Below are 18,297 nucleotides of genomic sequence, written 5' to 3'. Positions count from 1 at the left end.
AGAGTCTTGCACACAAGCTCCAAGCATGTGGCAGCCTCCTCTCCACTCTGGGCCAGGTCGTTATCCTCTGGGGTTTGCCTTTTTAACTCCCCATCTGCCTACCTTACAGTCCACTTAGAACTTAACATGGATCATCGATGCTTAGAAATCTCATCCAGGGCTTTAAAAAAACCCAATAATTGCCAAATGGATTGTGAAATTTCTGTAAAATGCATTTTAAAAAAGAAAAAAAGATAAATTCTTCAAAATTCTTCAGAAAAATCAGCAAAGCTTTTTTTTCTCCCTTTGCCTGAAGCAACAGAAATGATTTGACATCCTATGCTATCTGATACTGGCCCATCTGGCTCGTCTGTAAAGGGATCTTTCAGATTCAGATATTACATTTGGAGTCATTTTAACGTGGGCATGACAAAGGAAATTTGGTCAAGAAAATCCTGGCTTTCAGTAGCAAGTCCTAGTGTTCAAAGACGAGGCAGAAGCCCAGGCAGGCTTCTACTCTCTAAATCAAAGCCTACCCTTTGTACCCGAGTGTGGTGTTTGGACCTATTTTTGCCCCAAAATGAACTTGAACTGTTGTATTTAGCTTCCGATGAGGCCTTGAGGATGCTGTTTGTCCACAGCAGGTATTCAGAGGGTGCCTGCTGCCTCCTGAGGGTTCTGGAGTGACCAGACACGCCACGTCCACACTCACCTTTCTCCCAGAGAAAGTCCTCTGGTTTATCTCTGGTTCCAGGGTGGTTTAGCTAAAGGCTTCCATTTTCCCAGCCTGGATGAATTAAGCACGATAACTTAATTTTGCACGTCAGCCTCTAAAAATCTCTATCCATTGAATTCTCACAAGAGAATGGATATTTTCTGGCCTGGGCAGCTGCTCTAAAGCTGAGTCACATCCCTCCAATTTGCTCCTATGCCTCGGTCCTGTGCCGAGGCAGATGACAAGTTCGGGTTGGCCTGTGGCCTCCGACAGGAAACATCTAGCCTGTTCAGAAGGCTTTATTATTCTGAATTGTTTCTGCTGAACTTCTGGAAGATGCACAACAACACGCCTGGCCAATGGTCACAGTCCTAACTGCGGCTGTGACGTCTTCTGGCCGTGAGAGCTCCTGTCTCCTCTGAAGCACTGCTGGCCTGTGGTGGCCGGTCCAGCGAGAGCTAGGACCAGTGGACATGGCTCAGTCTGCTGACCACCAAGTTCAAGGCTGCTTTTCTGACTTGTTCTCAGTTTAGGACTGATGAAAAACAAGGGCTTTATGAATCTCCTGCTTCCCTCTTGGAGAAAAAATTTCTGGAAAAGTAGCTTTTAAAACATCATGAAATGCTCTGTTAGTTCTTCGGGAGAAATAAGAGACGTGAAAGCACTAACCCAGCTTTACACTGCAAACACGATTCTCCTCTGTTCTTTTCAGGGACCAGTAGAGGACTGGCTCTGTGGTAGTGCCTGTGGTCGGTGGGGGTTGTAGGGGTGTCTAGTATGTGGAACTTGGGTCCCAGAGGAGTTTTGGTAAGGGCTGACAGCTGGGAGCCGGGTCAGAGGTCTGTGACCCAGGGCCTGGGGCTCTAACATCTGGCCAGGAAGGGTGGCTCCAGCTGGTAAGGAAATTAGAGTCTTTTCTTGGGGAGAATGGCATCTGAGAGATGGGAGAGGATGGAAATTATCTGTCCACTTAGACGATGTCATTTATACCAAGATTATTTTATTTGTATATTTCTCTGGTGGTGGATATGGTTTCAGCTGATTTGCATTCTCTGATAGCTCTGTCCCAACAGACTGCTTGACTCCATCCTCAGTGTTCAGTCTGGGAGGGATGTCTTTGTAGTCCCTTTAGATGCGTCACTTACACAGTTTAGAAAACAGCATCTGAAGCTGACTGATGGGTGATTAATCAGTTGGCCCTATGACTTTTGAGCATTTTTGGCAGTGAATTTACTTTCTAATTTGATTTAAACTTGTGTATGGATCCAGCAGACATATGTGATTATATTCAAAATCACGGACATTATCTCGCTACACCAAAGGATTCATAAAGAGAGCTGAAAACAAGCACAAGAAACAAAGACAACAGATGACAAAGGAAGGAAAGGCCCGTTTGTGACCTGAAGGAAAGGGAGGGGGGAGCCTTCAGAAACGTGAGCTCCAGGGAGCTCGGCTCAGCTCCCTCGAGTGCCTGCAAAGCAAGCTGTAGGGTCACCCGGCAGAGACTTGGAGGTGTCCACAGAGTCTGTGGTGGGCCTTCCTTGAGCCCGGGGGGGCTTCACCCAGTTAAGTCGGCACTTTCATGAAGCTAGCTACCTGCAGGACAGATGGTGCTTGATAGAACAGCAAATACACTGAATAAAATAAATTAAAAAGCCTCCTCCTGAACCAAGATTTTTTTGGAAAGAATTCTAAATAGATGAAAACAAACAATTTGATTTCAACCAAATTGTTGTTTTTTTGTTTTTATCCTGATTTTCACCCGAATTGTCAGTCTCAAAAATAAACACTGATACATTCCCAGAAAATATTTTTCAAATAAAAACTGACTCTGTTAAAGTTTGCCCTGATTCTTTCAAAACTGTGTACAAGACACTGTCAACCGAAGTGACTTGCATATTTTTTTAAATAAACTTGAACATATGCAGCTAAAATGTCATTAACTCCCTGCTGCCTGAGTGTTGTAAAAGAATGACGTAAGACCCCCTGGTGCCACATTTCTAACATAGGGGTCTTGTGACCCTCAGGGAAGCTTCCTCAAGCAACTCAGATAGCATAGTTTAACTTTTTCTTTTTTTCAACTGAAGGCCCTGTGTGTAATTAATATTGAAAAGTGCATACAGCTTTATTGAAGCCAAACTTGCTCTTCTGCTAACAGTTCACTTTGTCCAAGAGTGAATAATTTCAGAATAAGACTTATGGAAGAAAAATACATTGAATTTAACATTGCTTCAGATACATTTGCTCCACTTATTGCTTCCCGAGTCAGACATTACATTTTGCAATATAAATTCACAATCAAGATTTTAAAGGGAGCTAAATATTTTAATCCAATTAGACAAGTGAACAAAACACTGAATATTACATGTAGTGTAGATAAGTGGTTCTTGCCTTTAAAAGACTGTAATTCCGTCACATTACAACCCCAAATGTCAATGTTGTCTTTATTTTTAACGCTTTCAAACATGAGGCAGCCAGAGGCTCCACTCTCTGCTGTTGGTGACACTGTCTGTCCTTTGGGAAATTCTTAAAAATCTATTTACCATGGAAACACGGTTCGTACAAAACACAGACCCCTGCCCATGTGCAGGGGAAGTTTCTCGTGACTCATGGGATTCAAGAAAGCTGGAAGATGACAAAGTCGGGATCCCATGGACTGTGGCAGGATCCGTCGCACGTGTTCGAGTGTGCTCTGGGGAAGAGATGGCGAGCAGATGCTAGCCATTGGCCAGTGGGTCCTCCCACCTGACCACTCCTGTCTGCGCATGGGGTCCCCTGCCTTCCCCTCACGTCTCAAGTCCCAAGTCCACATCGAGGTGCTGTTTTCCAGGAAGCTAAGGAATCAGTCTTCACCTTCTTTCTGCAAGAAAGTCTGTCCTGCCTCTACTGGTGCCATCTTCTAGCTTCTCTAGTTCTTTTCCTATGTTGGAGCCCACAGGCAGCAAACCCAGGCCCCAGAGTTCAGGGAAAATGGAGCTTGAACTCTGACTGCCACAGAGCTTTCATTGTCTGGGGCCCAGCCGGGCAGCCATGGGGGAAGAATAAAATGAGGGTCTGCGGCGACCTTGCTGTGAACTCCTGCCCATCTGGCAGCTGCGCCAGCCGGAGGGGAAGGCAGTTCAGCCAGAGCTTCGGTGACTTGTGCAGGGCAGAGGCAGGCCCCTCTTAACCTGGAGTCTGCAACCGTGAGCCCTGTGTTGGCAGAGAACTGCCTTCTAACAGGTCAGTGGTCACGTCTGAGCTGCGTGTCCACAGAGTTCCACAGAAGGACCAGGAAGGACAAGTTAATGACCATCCATAGGTCACGTGGCTTATATAGTCCAGGTTGCCTGATATATTTGACTGCTGCTTAATCCCACAAACACCAAACTTGGTGGCTCTTTCATTAAGTTGGTTGGAATAACATTAAAAAGAGCCTGGACTTTGAGGTCAAACTGCCTGCGTTCAAATCTCAGTTCTGGACCACTTCAGTTAAGTTTTTAGCTTCCACATCAGTCCATCAGTCAATTTCTGGTTAAAAAAAAAATCAGTAATAGAACCAGCTTCCTTTAAAAAGGGAGCTCTCTGCATTACCAGAGCCCAGAAGAGAGCACCTACCAGGGTGGCACTGAGGTCACTGTACGCTTGAAGATGCCACTTAGAGAAATCATTTAACATCTTTCTGCACAGGTGGAAAAATCAGGCCCAGAGAGGTGGAGTGAGTAGAGCTGGGAAATGAATGGGCAGGAGAACAAACTTCCAGAGACTGGTGTTCATTCCCTGGGCCTTGGGCTGCATGCAAGAGGGAGATGGGGGTCTTCTCTCCCAGGCAGCGCCCTGGAGCTCAACCCCAGCTGAGCAGCTACAGAGCTGTAGCCTGGCTCCCAAAGTGGGGGCAGCACGAGGCAGGTACTGGAGGCTTCCCTGGAGCTCTGTCAACTGAGGCCGAGCTCTGAAATACCCAACATGGAGGCTGGGGGAGGGAGGGGTTCTGTCCTCTTGAGTTAAAAATAGATGCTTTTCCGCCCAGAGGCTTGAGGAACAGGTTTTTTTTTTTTTTTTTTTTTTTTTTAATCCTGGTCAAACAGAGACAGAAGATGTACACATGAGCAAAGGAGGGAGCCTGAAGGGGAGATATTCCACTTGGAGGGGCTGCTAAGAGGCCACATGGAGACGCGTAGAGAAGAGACAGATGGAAACACGGGGCAGGCCGAGCTCTGAGCATCCCTGTGAGGCCTCGCTGGTGCTGCAGCATCCCTGAGCCACAGGCTTGGGAGGAAAACAGAGAAGGCTGGGTTGGACCCCAGGGGTGGGTGTTGATTGGGAAACAGTTCAGATCACCCAGAGAGACTCATTTTTTAAACTCTGATTTAAGTTAAACTTCAGTAAAAAATTAGACACACAAGTCAGGGTTTGTGGAGAGAAGGCTCCATTAGTGTTTAAAAAGAAAAATGAGTCAGTGATACTGGGCTTGCGGTTGGGGGGCATTTATGTCATCTGTGGACAACCCTTCAGAGGAGCAGCTGCCAGGGGGCTGTCAGCCCTCTGCCCTCTAGGGGGCAGCCATCAACAACTGCAGGTGTGGCCGCAGCACCCCGGGGCCACGGCAAGGGGCCCTGGCGACAAGTCTGAAGGCACCGTGATGGGAAGAGGGTGGCTGAGGGCCCCAGCCACAGTTCGCGCTGGCTGTGTCCCACTGGAACACACAGCCAGACCATGACCACTGTGGTGTGGACGATGAGCCCCCTTTCTGGAACTAGGCATGGCTGACATCCTAAGTGATGGCAGATGAGTGGCTGTTGGTAGTGCAGTGTTAGCTGCTCAGTCGTATCCAACTCTTTGTGACCCCACGGACTGTAGGGCTCTTCCGTCCACAGGAATTCTCCAGGCAAGAATACTGGAGTGGGTTGCCATTTCCTTCTCCAGGGTATATTCCCAACCCAGGGATCGAACCTGGGTCTCTTGCACTGCAGGCAGATTCTTTACCACCTGAGCCAAGCAGGGAGGAGCCAGATGTTGGCAGTAACTAAAGCTTCTCTCTCTCTGGACATGGTCACGGTTAGGGGGAAGAACCAAGAAACATTCTTTGCTAAAGATCCAGCCATCCAGCCATCTGAGGGTGACACCAAGAGCCGGTTAGCAGGAAGACAATGACATTACAGGGTAAATTATTCATTCAGTCACATTTGCCGAGTGCTCGTGATGCATCAGGCAGTGAACAGGAAGTTCTGTGATATGAAAGTGGGGAGGAATACAGGGCTTTGCAAAACCAAATGAAAGAGAAAACTTTTGATTGCTCCCAGGAATCTCAGGTTGACCCCTGCAGGAGCACTAGCAGGAATGGGCCAGGTGGCGGTCAGTTCCTGGCGGGAACTGAAGAGACTCATGTGAGAAACACCTGTTTCCTGGAACCTGGGTTTGAAAAAATTCTGCAGCATGGTTGCCTTCTACTTAAGGTCTTTACTGTCCTGTGTTGTTCCCATTATAGGTGTTGTGTTTTCTACCTCAAGTTTGAAATTTTTTTTTTAAAATGTGTCTGTTGTGGTTTATACTTACCCTTGTAGTCAACGATGTCCTTGAATCTCTAAAGTTAGAAAGTAAGCCACCCTCTCCAGAGCACATGGTGGGCAGGCAGTCTGCCTAGCTAGGGGACAGGTGAGCCATTCAAGCCCATCATTCACTGATCATTTCTGTCAGGACTAGAAGGCCAGTTGGCTCATGGAGATCATGTGTTTGATGCAAATGGGCACTCTTTCTGCAGTGGCAGGGCTTTGGGGCTCCCTGGCCTCCCTGTGGCCCTCCAGGAGCCCTGTGTGCACCACAGAAGAGGGCCCATCCACTTCCCCAGCCCCCAGAGAGCCACATACAGACCCCACACACTTCCCCACCATGCCTGGGGCCTGCCGCTGTGTGTGGCTGGGGGTGCACACCTGACGCTCTAATCACCGTGTCAAAATTTATAAACTTGAGCATTAGACCTGCTCGTTAAAAAATCACGAGTGTCTCACCCTGGGAAATCTACTTGACAAGTGAACATTTTCTCTTTTTTTTTTTAAAAAGGCAACTGATTATTTTTCGTATTTTTCTTGCGCAAACTAATCTTGGTTTCACTCACTGTCCTATCTTGGAAATCCTCCACAAGTAATAGTGGCTTAAGCTGGGTAGGCAGGAACCCTGTCCAGCGCAGGCAATCTTTGTTGGGGAGTGTAGAGCCCACTTGCTTCTCTTGGAGATGACTCTCACGCAGCCACACAGAGACCAGATGGGCCCAGATCCCTGCATTACCTTCCCATTTGTCTCTTGAAGTGAAAACTGGGATTCGGTAGTTATCATCTTAGCCCTCTATCTAGTCCCCATCATCCTGGTGACTTCACGCTCCTAGAGGGCAAGTCATCTTCCCACACAAGGCATACATGTCTTGTGTGATGTTAATTATTTCCAGTGGTTTCTGACATGGTTTAAACTTATCTGAACAGCCAAGTCAGCCATGACAGGCAGCAGTGTTCAGTACTTCACTAACCTGCGACTCCCTCAACCCAACCCTCATGAGCTAGTTTTGAAACATTTATTCCTGTTTAAAACCAAGAGACCACATCTACCGAGTTCCTTCTTCCAGCATGTGGGAGGTGGTTTCCATATGAAAATGCCTTTATATGTGATAAAACACACTGCATTTAAACATTTGGAGGTGTTAGCTTGTATCATTTCACCAGGAATTTCTTTGGGACACTTAGTCTACACCCTGGGATTTTTTTGGTCTAGTTTTCCTCTAATTCTGAGCAGTTTTCAGTAAACAGTTCCTGGCACAAATCCGTGTCTCCTTTCTCCTGTTCACAGGGGAAGAGATGGATCTTTGCCTATTTCCTGTCTTCAGACACACAATTGTCTGGAATATAGCTTGTTTTCACATTTAGAACATTAAAATAAGGGTCCACCTTACACACCTATAGACTTTTCATACGACTGGTTACATATAACTGTATTTTTTTGCAAAAGGATTTTCTCCAAAAACTTGGAAAGAGGTCACTAAATCAGCAAGAAGACAAATCACATTGAAGAACATAATCTATTTAAACTTACTTTTTATTATCATTTTTTTCCAGTTACCCAGCATGCCACAATCTGATTGCTGACCTGGATGAAACAGAGTGAAATAAATGATTTACAAAGAGATATTTACATTCATCTGATTTGTACGTAATATGCCACAATGCACCGCGACCTTCCCAGTGGACCCCACCTCAGACTGTGGTGGGCTGCGTCGTCGCCGCCACATTCGTTGCCAAGTGGTCCCTGCAGGATGGACGGGCTGGAGCTGAAGTCTGACACTAGATGAGGAGACCTCCCGGTGTATGTTTTCAGAAAAGGCTTGAAGTTACTATGTTTTTATATCTGCTCATTTGTATGCTCTGTTACACATACGAATTTCAATAAATGAATTTTTTGAAGACTCGAATTGAAATGTTTCCTTTATATGGAAAAAACACACCAAAAAAAGGCACATATTTTTAACTAGGCTAAAGGGTATTAAGGACCAAACCTTTTTCCTACCATACATGTTTCTTTCCCTCTTGGTGATCTATACATATTATCCTTCAACTTTATTTCCTCTTGATCAACATCTCATAAGACTCCACTGTTTATCATCGTGCTCATTTGTGCACAATCAGAAGACACCAGGAAGCACTAAGCATTATCCTCTCCACTCTGTTAACAACAAAAACAGACAAAAAGCATCTTTGGCTTGGTGGTGTCATGTTTTTCCTTCAATATGAGTAACTGAGAGGAGCCTAAAAACGTACTCAGTGAAATTACAAAATTTACTTAAGTTCTATCAAACATCTGTACACAGATCATTATTTTAGTTTAAAATAGTATTTCTACTATACACAATTAAGCCCTCGAATGCTTCAAAGTAATAAAAATGGGCACTGAAAGTGTTATGTTGTCCTTGAGGATGACAAGGCTGCAGTCGGGACAAGTCCCTAACCTCGGGCCGTTCTCCCTGGCACAGATCTATCATCACCGTCATCACATCACCATCATGGCCTCTCAGATGGATGTGGACTAGGCTCCGGAGGCGGTGGGATGATACACCCGCAAAGACCATCCGAGTCTGTTGAGCATGGACAAGGTTCAAGCCTGAAAGAACAGAACTTCTATTCAGATTCAGAAGTTTTCTTGATTTCATCAACTGTGCTAGACATAAAGGTTGTCATGTAAGATATATTAATTGTCCCTAATTCTGTTTCAGGGACAGTAAATAAATTATACAATATTCTAAAAATATAGCACCTTTAAAGAATTATAGAGGTCACTTTATGTAAGCCTCCTGGATCTGTCAACCCCAGTGGTTTTGAGAGAAGAGCACATGTTAGAATGCCCTCCAGTTTGGCTGTGTGACACACACATACATGCTTGACCAACTTTGGTCCCAAAGCCGTTCCTCTATCTGGCTTAGTCACAGGAGCAAAGCCAAGTTTCATCAATAGTAGGTTTATGAGGTAAAATCAGAAAAAGGCCCCATCCAAAATGACCCTAGGTAAATCAGACTGTAGTCCAACCATCCTACCCATCTATTATCCATTTCTATGTTGGTTAATCTGCCATGAAGTTTTAAAAATATACTCTTAAGAAAGGAAGTATGCAGAGCAACACATTATTAGGAAGACACTGCTGATGAGCTACACTCCTTAAGAATTCTGGGGTCAAACCACCTGATGTGAGGACTATTAGGGGCTTAACAAATCTCCACAAAGATCAACCTCCAGCTTCACAGATCTCTTCTAGACCCACTGCTGAGAAGTCAGCATCCCCCCTTTGGAAGCAGCCTTTTTGTACAGTTGCACTATTGCCATTTTATTGAAGTAGTAAAATAATCCTGTGTGTTTTCTGACCTACAAGAAATTTACATACTTTCCTGTTTCCTAGAATGCGGTAATACCAGGTGGACCTACTACATCTTTTCAGAAAAGAAGGATATTTAATTTTCTGAGATTACAGAACCACATCCAACGACAAGAAACAGAGAAGTAGCAGATTGACATAGTGCTTTATTTAAGCTGTCTGTACGAAGGAAAATAATGTGCGTCCCTATCATATACGTGTAAAAATACTAAGGATGTACAGTGTACAAAAACAGTTTCTTGTAGTTATTTCACATCCTTGTGGGTCATATACTTAAGGAAAGAAACAGTTTTAGTATGACCAACAGTAAGAGTAAATACAGTTTCTTGGGTTCGTAGTTGCGTCTGCTTAAAATCCTTACCCAGATGACTAGATCTTGTGCGGATCTAATGAAAGAACTAGCAAGGTCGAGAAATGTCACAAACTGTAAAGCTACAGGGAGGTAATTCCATTACCAATTTAGAGGCTTTTCTTTTTATTTAAATAAATACTTTACATTTCATGCTTGCCTGTAATGCACTACCAGGAGCAAGATAAGGAAATTCTACTGTAGACAGTACAAACAGTAGCAGCAAAGTGTGTACACTGACGTGTAATAGAAAGACCCTGCAGTTAGTAAGGAAGGCCCTTACTATGGACTCTAAGAGAAGCAAGTGGCCCCTGCAAGAACAGTCAGCTTTGAGAAGCTGGAGATCGGGTATGGGAAATGGGAAACACTGGAATAATGCTATGAAGTTAGTGTGGAAAGCAAAGCTCTGAGCAGCCCTGCCAGAAATCCACGCAGAAACAGCCAATTTTTCTCCAAGATGGCTGCATTACGGCCAAGAGGCAGACTTCGTGAGAGTCGGTACAGGAATGAGTCTGCAAAGCCTGAACTCCCGCTATTCCAACAGAGTGACTCCAGGTTCAGGCCTTTCCATCTGCCAGAATCCAAAACTTCAGCTATGGGCAGATGAGGGAAGTTTTAGAATCTCCTATATGCAGTTTCTATTTGTCTCTTGTATTTCCATGTCAGCTGACTGAGATCAGGGAATGAAAGTAAGGGATTCTCAAAATCGAAGCCAAGAAAACACCTTGTGTGACACTAACGGAATCTCACAGGGGATACGAGACTAAGCCCCAGACACCAGCTGGGCCCGGAGAGCCGGCTGTACAGAGTGCCCACCCTGGAGCACAGTCGACGCTGTCATTAGTCCGTAGGAAGTGTCCTTGGCCAAGGTCACGGCAATCACCTTACGATTTGGGGGGAAAAAAAACAAAACAACCAAAAACCAGAACCATCTGTGTGCTTAGTGTATGGTATTATACATTCCCTCTGAAGAAATGAATGCTCTGAATGCCAGCCAGTCTCAGCTTTCCTCTCTTCCTCTCGTCTGTTTCTTTTTTATATACTGGATGCAAGACAACTTACAGGACATACCTTCTAGTCTACTTCCTTGTCAAAGTGAAACATTCAACATAATTCCAAGTGGAAAAAAAAAAAAGTTGAGCTATATGTGTAAGTAAGAGTGAACTATCATTGACTGTAACTTCCTACTCAGTACTAAGGATGAACTTTACTCAGATAAGAGATATGAAAAATTAGGATAAAATCTATGTTTGAATATGTCTTAGCTGCCTTAGTAAAATGCCCTTTAACCCCCTGTCAGTCCCAGTGGTCCACCCACCGCCAGCAGTGGTTTCATGTCTATAAACCCACACTTCCAGCATCAAGAGGCTAAGACATCTGCATATGAATATGATTCATCCCACTTAGAAAGTCACTTGCTCTTTCATACAATGCAATCATAACACTACGGCACGCTGTAGTCTTCCATTTGGGAGCTGTCAGATAGTTTAACTAAAATACATCTCCACGATGGCTCCATGGAGTCAGGAGGCCTCCAGCTTGCCACAAGGGCCCCCTGCCCCCTGGACTTCATAGGCTGCTTTGGAAAATGTCAGCTCCTAGCACCAAAGGGTTTAATCTGAAGATCATCATTAATGTAAGAGAAAGATGAGGTTTGCATACATGTCCCCTTTCAGTGAGAAGTGTTGGAATTTGAGGACATGAGTATATACAGAAAAAGAAAAGTCAGAGGTGTTCTTTTTTGTTTTGTTTTTCTCCCTGATGGCTTAATTCAGTGATAAATGTACCATGATCAGAATAAACACACCAGGTCCTTATCCTTTACTACCCACTTTGTAAATACTTGAGATGTGTTCATTTTGCAAAATAAAGTCCACTTCTCATCATCCAGGTCTCAATTTTCTTCATTATATTATGTTGCCAGGCCATCATAACCTTTCAGTTCTCAAAATAGCAAATATAACATCCATTTGTTTCCACCCCTTGGCATAGATAGTTGAAGGTTTCTCATTTTTAGCACCAAGGGGTTGAATGACAGCATCTCTTCTCCCAAAGCCAAATTCTAATCTATATGTACAATTTCAGAGCCTCATCAAAAATTTTTTTACACAGGAGAAAAAGTGCATGAGTCTCACCAGCGTGTACATTCCTTGCACATGGGTCAAAAGAAACTGCAGTAAGTCTATTTTATGTAAGTTGGAGCTGCATTTGCTAACATGACATACAGTTCTCATCACTACAAAATAAATACTACTGCAATATAAACAAAATCATAAAAGGACATTCGAAGTTTTAACATCTGAGAAAAAGCTATTTCACGTAAAACTGAAAGTAAAACAAATCGAAACAAATGAGGTGAACACCTGTTCACCTCGGTATACAGATTTTGGTGAAAAACAGGATCGTTACACCTGTCTACATTCTTCAGCCATCAGAGGTGATAATATCAGGAAGGGGAAGAGGTTTCCAAGCACAGGGGAAATAAAATGCTCTCTGGTGCAAATCATATCGGAGACCCTTAAGTCATCTACTCTGCTGTGCACATGCCTCCTTCCTTGGCAGAACAATGTTCCTTTGCCAATAAGAGCCTGTGAAATCTGGACATCCACGTGGAACACCAGGCTTCCTCTGCAGTACTGAACAGGAATTTAAATTTATAAATGTATCTGCCTATCTTAACAGTTGTTCAGTCCTTCTCTCAAATGCTTCCTAATGAATTCCAGCCGGATCTTACTGATACATACCTAGTTTATGCACTCAGCTGAAATGCTTTACTAAGATTCTGCATATGCACATCACCACGCTTCCACAGTTGCTTGTTCTGAATTAAAAACTAAATCTTCTTAGTCTAATTAGTTTTTGATTTATCGTCTAGAAAGTTAAAAAATGTACCTAGAATCATTTAGCCTTCACTGTTAGGGAAAAACAAAAATTAAAAGATCAAAAGATGACAGTTGGTGCACAAATGAACAATGGTGGGCTCATGACTTTCAAAGATTGTAAAATTACCTCTTAAAGTTGCTATAATAGTAAGACAGTAGCAGCAACAGCATGAGACCTTAAGACTGAGATACAATTTCATGCAAAAACAAAAATGTCGAGGGTGTCTGCGTATATGTGTATTCTCATGTGGGTGAAAGGCGGCGAGGGGTGAAGACCTTGGACTGGTCTGGGATGTCTGAAGGTGCTCCTGCATTTGTAAGAGTTAGGACTGCTGTGATGTCCAGGAATCATTTTCAGTAATAAACCTAAGATGACAGTGAAGTAGCAGAAGTAAAGAGACTTATTCTCGTCCACTTGCAGAGTAGGAAAATTGAGGGAAGTGCGGCCGCCTCTCATTGTCCATGCAGTCCATACCGTCCTCATCATCTGTGGGCAGGAAATAGCTATTTTAATTTTATGTTAATTTTTTGCAACATAATCTCTGGTCTATGTAGCTCTAACTCCAAATATAATAAAGATTAACAGAGGCTAATGCTCCCAGAAACTTGTGTCTCTCAATAGAACATACAATGGATACACTTACCTCAAAAACCATCTCATTTTCAAACATATAATCTATGAAGAAATAATACTATCAAATCATTTCCTTCGTGACACTAACATTTCAAGACTCAAAACCGTGAAAAACTATGGAAGAAAAGATTCATGTCAATGTATGGCAAAAACTACCACAATAGTGTAATTAGCCTCCAATTAAATAAATGGAAAAAATTTTTTTAAATAAAAAGGAACAGACGATCTTCAGTTACCTTTAATTTCATGATATCATGCTGGTCAAAATTATAAAGTCAAAGAATCCAATGGCACTCAAAGTTATCTGCTAATATTTTCAATATCAGTGTCTGGAAATGCTTGTATTTCTTCTTCATGGCACTTTCGGTGTGATTGCAAAATTAAGTTTATTTGTGATTCCATTTCATCTGAGCCCCTGATTACATGGTTAAGATTTTACATTCTTTACATCTAATACCTGCTCTAACTCACCGGTCCTAATTTTTCTATGATAAAACCTTAGACTAGACAGAATAAAGAGAGTGGGTCAAGGAAAGAGAGGAAAAGATGTCAGCATCGTAGGCACTAGTTCGTCAGGAAACAGACTGGAAGATTTGAAAGGCATGGAGAGACTGTTTTCATTTAAGCAGTTCCTCCCTCTGCTCCTCTCTTTTTCTTGCATTTGCAGATTACAAAGGCTCACCCAACCTTTTCCCATAACTATCTGATGATTAAAATCTTGCAGTGTCAGAATGCTCTTCCTTCTCTGGGTCATGAATTCAGTCACTTGGCCCACAACGTTCCCTGTGATCTGCTCTGGGCTCTGAACAAAGTCCCTCCTGTCCTCGGGGCTCACTGTCTGTAGGGGAGGTGCCCCATTAAATCCCTCTGTCCACTCAAAATGCCTTTGGTCATATGCTATCCTATATAAAATAAGTGAGAGTCTTTCAAATACCCAACCTTCTTTCCTTTGAGCAAAATAATTCCCTTTCCTCAAATATATATAGGAAATACGTGTTACCAATTCTTTTAATTTTCTGGCCTCTCCACAGAACGGGAGAAGGAACCCAGGCCAGACCCTGCTGTATCGTGGGCACTGACCCTGTCACACAAGAAGGATGTTGCTCTGCACTCCTCTCAAGAGTAACGAACACTGCTGCCCTTTCCTTTCCTCACCGTTCTTTTCAGAATCCTATTTTTTTTAACTAAAAGATTCTTTAAAATTCTATTTACTTATTCTTGGCTGTCCTGGGTCTCGGCTGCTGAGCAAGCTTCATTCTAGTTGCGGCGAGTGGGGGCTGCTTGTCAGCTACAGTGTAGCGGCTTCTCTTGTTGCAGAGCGTGGGCTCCGGGGGTTGTGGGCTCAGCAGTGGTGGCCCCCAGGCTCAGCAGTTGTGGCGCACGGGCTTAGTTGCTCCGAGGCATGGGGATCCTCCTGGACCAGGGATTGAACCCATCTCCTCCACTGGCAGGCAGATTCTTCACTTCTGAGCCACCAGGGAAAACCCAGCACTCTATTTTTAACAGAAGATTCTGGAGCTGGGTTCGATCCCTGGGTTGGGACGATCCCCTGGAGAAGGGAACAACTACCCACTCCAGTATTCTGACCTCAGGGTCACAAAGAGTTGGACACAACTGAGTGACTTTCACATCATCAGAAATGGGATCAAGTTGCTAACCAAAATTTGTAGCCTTGAATATCCCAGAAAATATAATTTTATTAGGTAGGACACAATCCATCAAGAAGCAGTTATGGTTTCCTGCTCCTTGTAAACCCTCCTCCTGCAAACAGACCTTTTAAACTCAGCATTTCCAGATAGCACTGTGATTTAAGGAAATCTCTGCATCCTTATAAAATAACTGGTTAGGTACCAAGCAAACCACAGGCATCTTTTAGATCAAATACCTTCCACAGTATTTTCAGATATACTAAAGACGGAAGACACGGGATGGCATATCTGTTTTGAGTCATGAACTATAAAAACTCTCTAAAGCAGTGGTCCCCAACCTCTTTGGCACCAGGGGCCAGTTTCGTGGAAGATAATTTTTCCATGGACCAGGCAGTGGGGGATGGTTTCGAGATGATTCAAGTGCATTTACTATGCACCTTATTTCTAATCTTATGACGCCACTGATCCGACAGGAGGTCCTGGTCTGTAGCCTGGAGGTTGGGGATCCCCTGCTCTAGCAGAAAGGCAGCTGAAATCTTAACATTCAGACTCTGCCAATCACATTGCAAAGAACAGTTCTCCCCACTAGCAGCTTTGTTTTGCTGGGTGTGTTTTGGCACAGTGAACAGACAGCATGTGTGGGAAGCCTGATGCTGTCTGGCCTCGGACTCAGAAGGACTTGCCCGGCTCCCTGGGTTGCAACCAGGATTTGCACCAAGGTGGGAAGGACTGGAGACCAGGGCAGTCAGGCTCCTGACAGGAGGAGGGGTTGGATTTCCTTTTCGAGGATTATTATTGCTATGAGGCAGCAAAGTTAAGAGAAACTTTTCATTCTGACACTTTAGGAACAAGTTAATCCCATTTCTGAACATTAGCATAAATCTCATGGATAACCTTGCGAGGGCCCCACATTTGGATCTTCTTTAAAGTCAGTTACATCACCTTCTCCATTTCCCTCCTTTTCTTTTGAACGTGGCATTAGTGAGAGGCAAGTCTCTGATCATGGCCCCAAGAGGAACCGTGAGTCAGGGAAGTGCTGGGACAGGAATGAGGGGTTCCCCTGAGCCCTTGGTACTGTGCACGCTAGTGGGGGGCTGAGGAAGAAGAAGCGCTCCAGGGAAGTGCCAGCTGACAGGGCAGCCAGCTGCCCCAGCCAGGCCTTCACACCCAGTCAACGCATATAAATGCATTCACACTCAGGAAGCAGGTTCAGAGGGAACAGTGATGATAATGGACATGAACTGTGCAAAAAATCCAAATAGCACACCCCTGGGAAAAAGAAACAGTGTGATCAACCCTATATTATGCAACCGAATCCCTGGATCCAGGCAGCATTAGTTGCCTGATTTCCTTAGAACATTAACTAAAGTAATTATATGGCAGCAAAAGCTCAAAGAAATCCCCTTTTTCTCTAAGAGGAAGGCAGAGGACCATTAATGGATGTAAAGCAAGAAGACACATTCTAAAATCTGCTCAATTAATTAACACCAGCGAGGACAATCTGGCATATTACTGCAGCTGTTTGTAAAAAAGGAACATTTGCCTCTCTAACTGCTGATTTGTTCTAAAAAATAACTCCATTCTGTTCTACAAAAGCAAGGTGGCAAGTGGGGAGACAATCGCTAACTTAATGGTCCTACTGTGGCCTTTTGTGAACAAAACCTCTGTGCTTTTAGCAGCTTCAGAGCTGCATTGGTCTCTCACCAGCAACACTATTCAAAGCTGCAAGAAGAAAAGATTATGTTAAATGTAATCACAGTTCTCGGCTTCACAGATTTTCCTTTGATCCGCCTCTTAAGGGGATTTAGGATACACCCACGGATCACCCAAGTGAAAACACTGCCCTTGTGCCCAGTAGAAGCCAGCTGCTGCAGACTGCAAGCACTGAGGCCACGCCCTGAGGCAGGGATCCAGCCCCACGGCCTGGCCCTGGGAGCCACGCTGGGCTGAGCCGCAGAGGACAGCCTGGCTGGTGCCCACCCCTTGGCCACAGCCCACCCCACTGAACTCTCTCATCTGACTTCTCTCTCTAGAAACCTTGAATCAGAAACTAAGACAAGCAGGTGCATGGGGCCGTCCTGCCCCTAGACTGGGGTACACTCTTGTCAGTCCAGATGCTGCTGGAGGCATGTTCTGGGGCCACCTAGGGCTCAGCGTCAGGGAAGGGTCCTGCCTCACAGCCAGCATCACAGTTCAGCAGCCCCTTCCCCATGCCCCTCCACTCATGCTTGCTCTTTTTTGCTAGGGTTTTACCTATCATCACTCTTCACATAGTGGGTCACGTATCAAAGGACACTATGGTTGTGGTTAACCTGATGCTTCAATAAAATGAAAAATATGGTTATTTAAACCTATAGAACTCGGGGTGCCTTTCCTAAAGAGATGGCTTCTCAGGCACACACAGTGAGTGACCTGCCACATTCCAGAACTAGTGTGGGGTGCTGGGAGACAAAGCAGGGCCCAAGTCCAGGGCTTTTTCAACCCACCTTTCTCTTCCACACTGATATTTTCCTTGCTTTCTGGAATAAAATTTGCACTCATAGTTTTGCATTTACATGGCCTACCTATCTCTATGACTCTCAAAATAGCAAGGTCTATTTAACCTCACCAAGCTCCATGTAAAATTGCATGAGGATGTCAGCCAAACACAAATTCTGGGCTGGGATAGGCAGCAGCACTGTCTGGAGCGAGCCAGGCCTCCTCCCGGCCCAGGCCTCACTAGAGTCTGTTTCTTTACTCACTTAACACGTATTCATTGAATAGGTATGCTGAGCCAGGTACCTAACTCAGAGCTGGGGCTAGCAGCGAATAAGACAAACCAAATTCTTCTCAGAGCTACCGTTGTTCAAGCTGGAGAAAGAGACAGTAAAATAAACTAACAAATTAACCAGAAGGATTCCAGCAAGTAAAGGTGTCAATGTACAGAATTAGGGGGTGGGGTGATGGGGTCTGAGGGGCTGCACTGTTTTTAAGGTAAGGAGGCTAAAGAAAGTGCTCTGATACAGTGACACGTAGAGGTCTGAAGGACAAGTGAGAATCATTCGTGCGTGTATCTGGGAAAAGAGAATTCCAGGCCGAGCACGGTAAACACACAGCCCTGAGGCACACTGTGTGTTCACAGTGGGGCTGGAACCCAGGGACTGCAGGGAAGACAGACAGGATGAGGCCAGAGAGGGGGCAGGGCCAGATCTGACAGCTGTGCA

The 18,297-nt window shown here is 44.5% G+C and overlaps 2 protein-coding genes across 14 annotated transcripts in view; one reads left to right on the top strand and one right to left on the bottom strand.

The window, feature by feature from the left end:
- SDCCAG8 (SHH signaling and ciliogenesis regulator SDCCAG8) overlaps positions 1–8,129 on the top strand; it is a 243,423-nt gene extending 235,294 nt beyond the window's left edge. For all 8 annotated transcript variants that reach the window (XR_011247670.1, XR_011247669.1, XM_069545550.1 and 5 more), the window contains one exon: positions 7,777–8,129. Coding sequence is in view for 6 of the 8 variants with exons in the window: in XM_069545550.1 (XP_069401651.1) it covers positions 7,777–7,806 (30 nt within the window). In the remaining 2 variants the exon portion in view is untranslated. The remainder of the gene's footprint in view (positions 1–7,776) is intronic.
- The window catches only part of AKT3 (AKT serine/threonine kinase 3), a 281,419-nt gene continuing 270,860 nt past the window's right edge, over positions 7,739–18,297 (bottom strand). The window contains exons 14-16 of one of the 6 annotated variants that reach the window (XR_011247674.1): positions 13,088–13,298; positions 8,664–8,815; positions 7,739–8,380 (exon numbers count right to left, since the gene is read on the bottom strand). Coding sequence is in view for 1 of the 6 variants with exons in the window: in XM_069545551.1 (XP_069401652.1) it covers positions 13,213–13,298 (86 nt within the window). In the remaining 5 variants the exon portion in view is untranslated. Of the gene's footprint in view, positions 13,299–18,297 lie in introns of all 6 variants that reach the window. The other 5 variants (XR_011247675.1, XR_011247672.1, XR_011247671.1 and 2 more) reach the window with 5 other exon arrangements.

This window comes from Ovis canadensis, chromosome 12, assembly GCF_042477335.2.
Source record: "Ovis canadensis isolate MfBH-ARS-UI-01 breed Bighorn chromosome 12, ARS-UI_OviCan_v2, whole genome shotgun sequence".
Taxonomy (NCBI): domain Eukaryota; kingdom Metazoa; phylum Chordata; class Mammalia; order Artiodactyla; family Bovidae; genus Ovis; species Ovis canadensis.
Note: the sequence above shows the minus strand (reverse complement) of the source record. Positions and strands in the feature narration are given on the sequence as shown.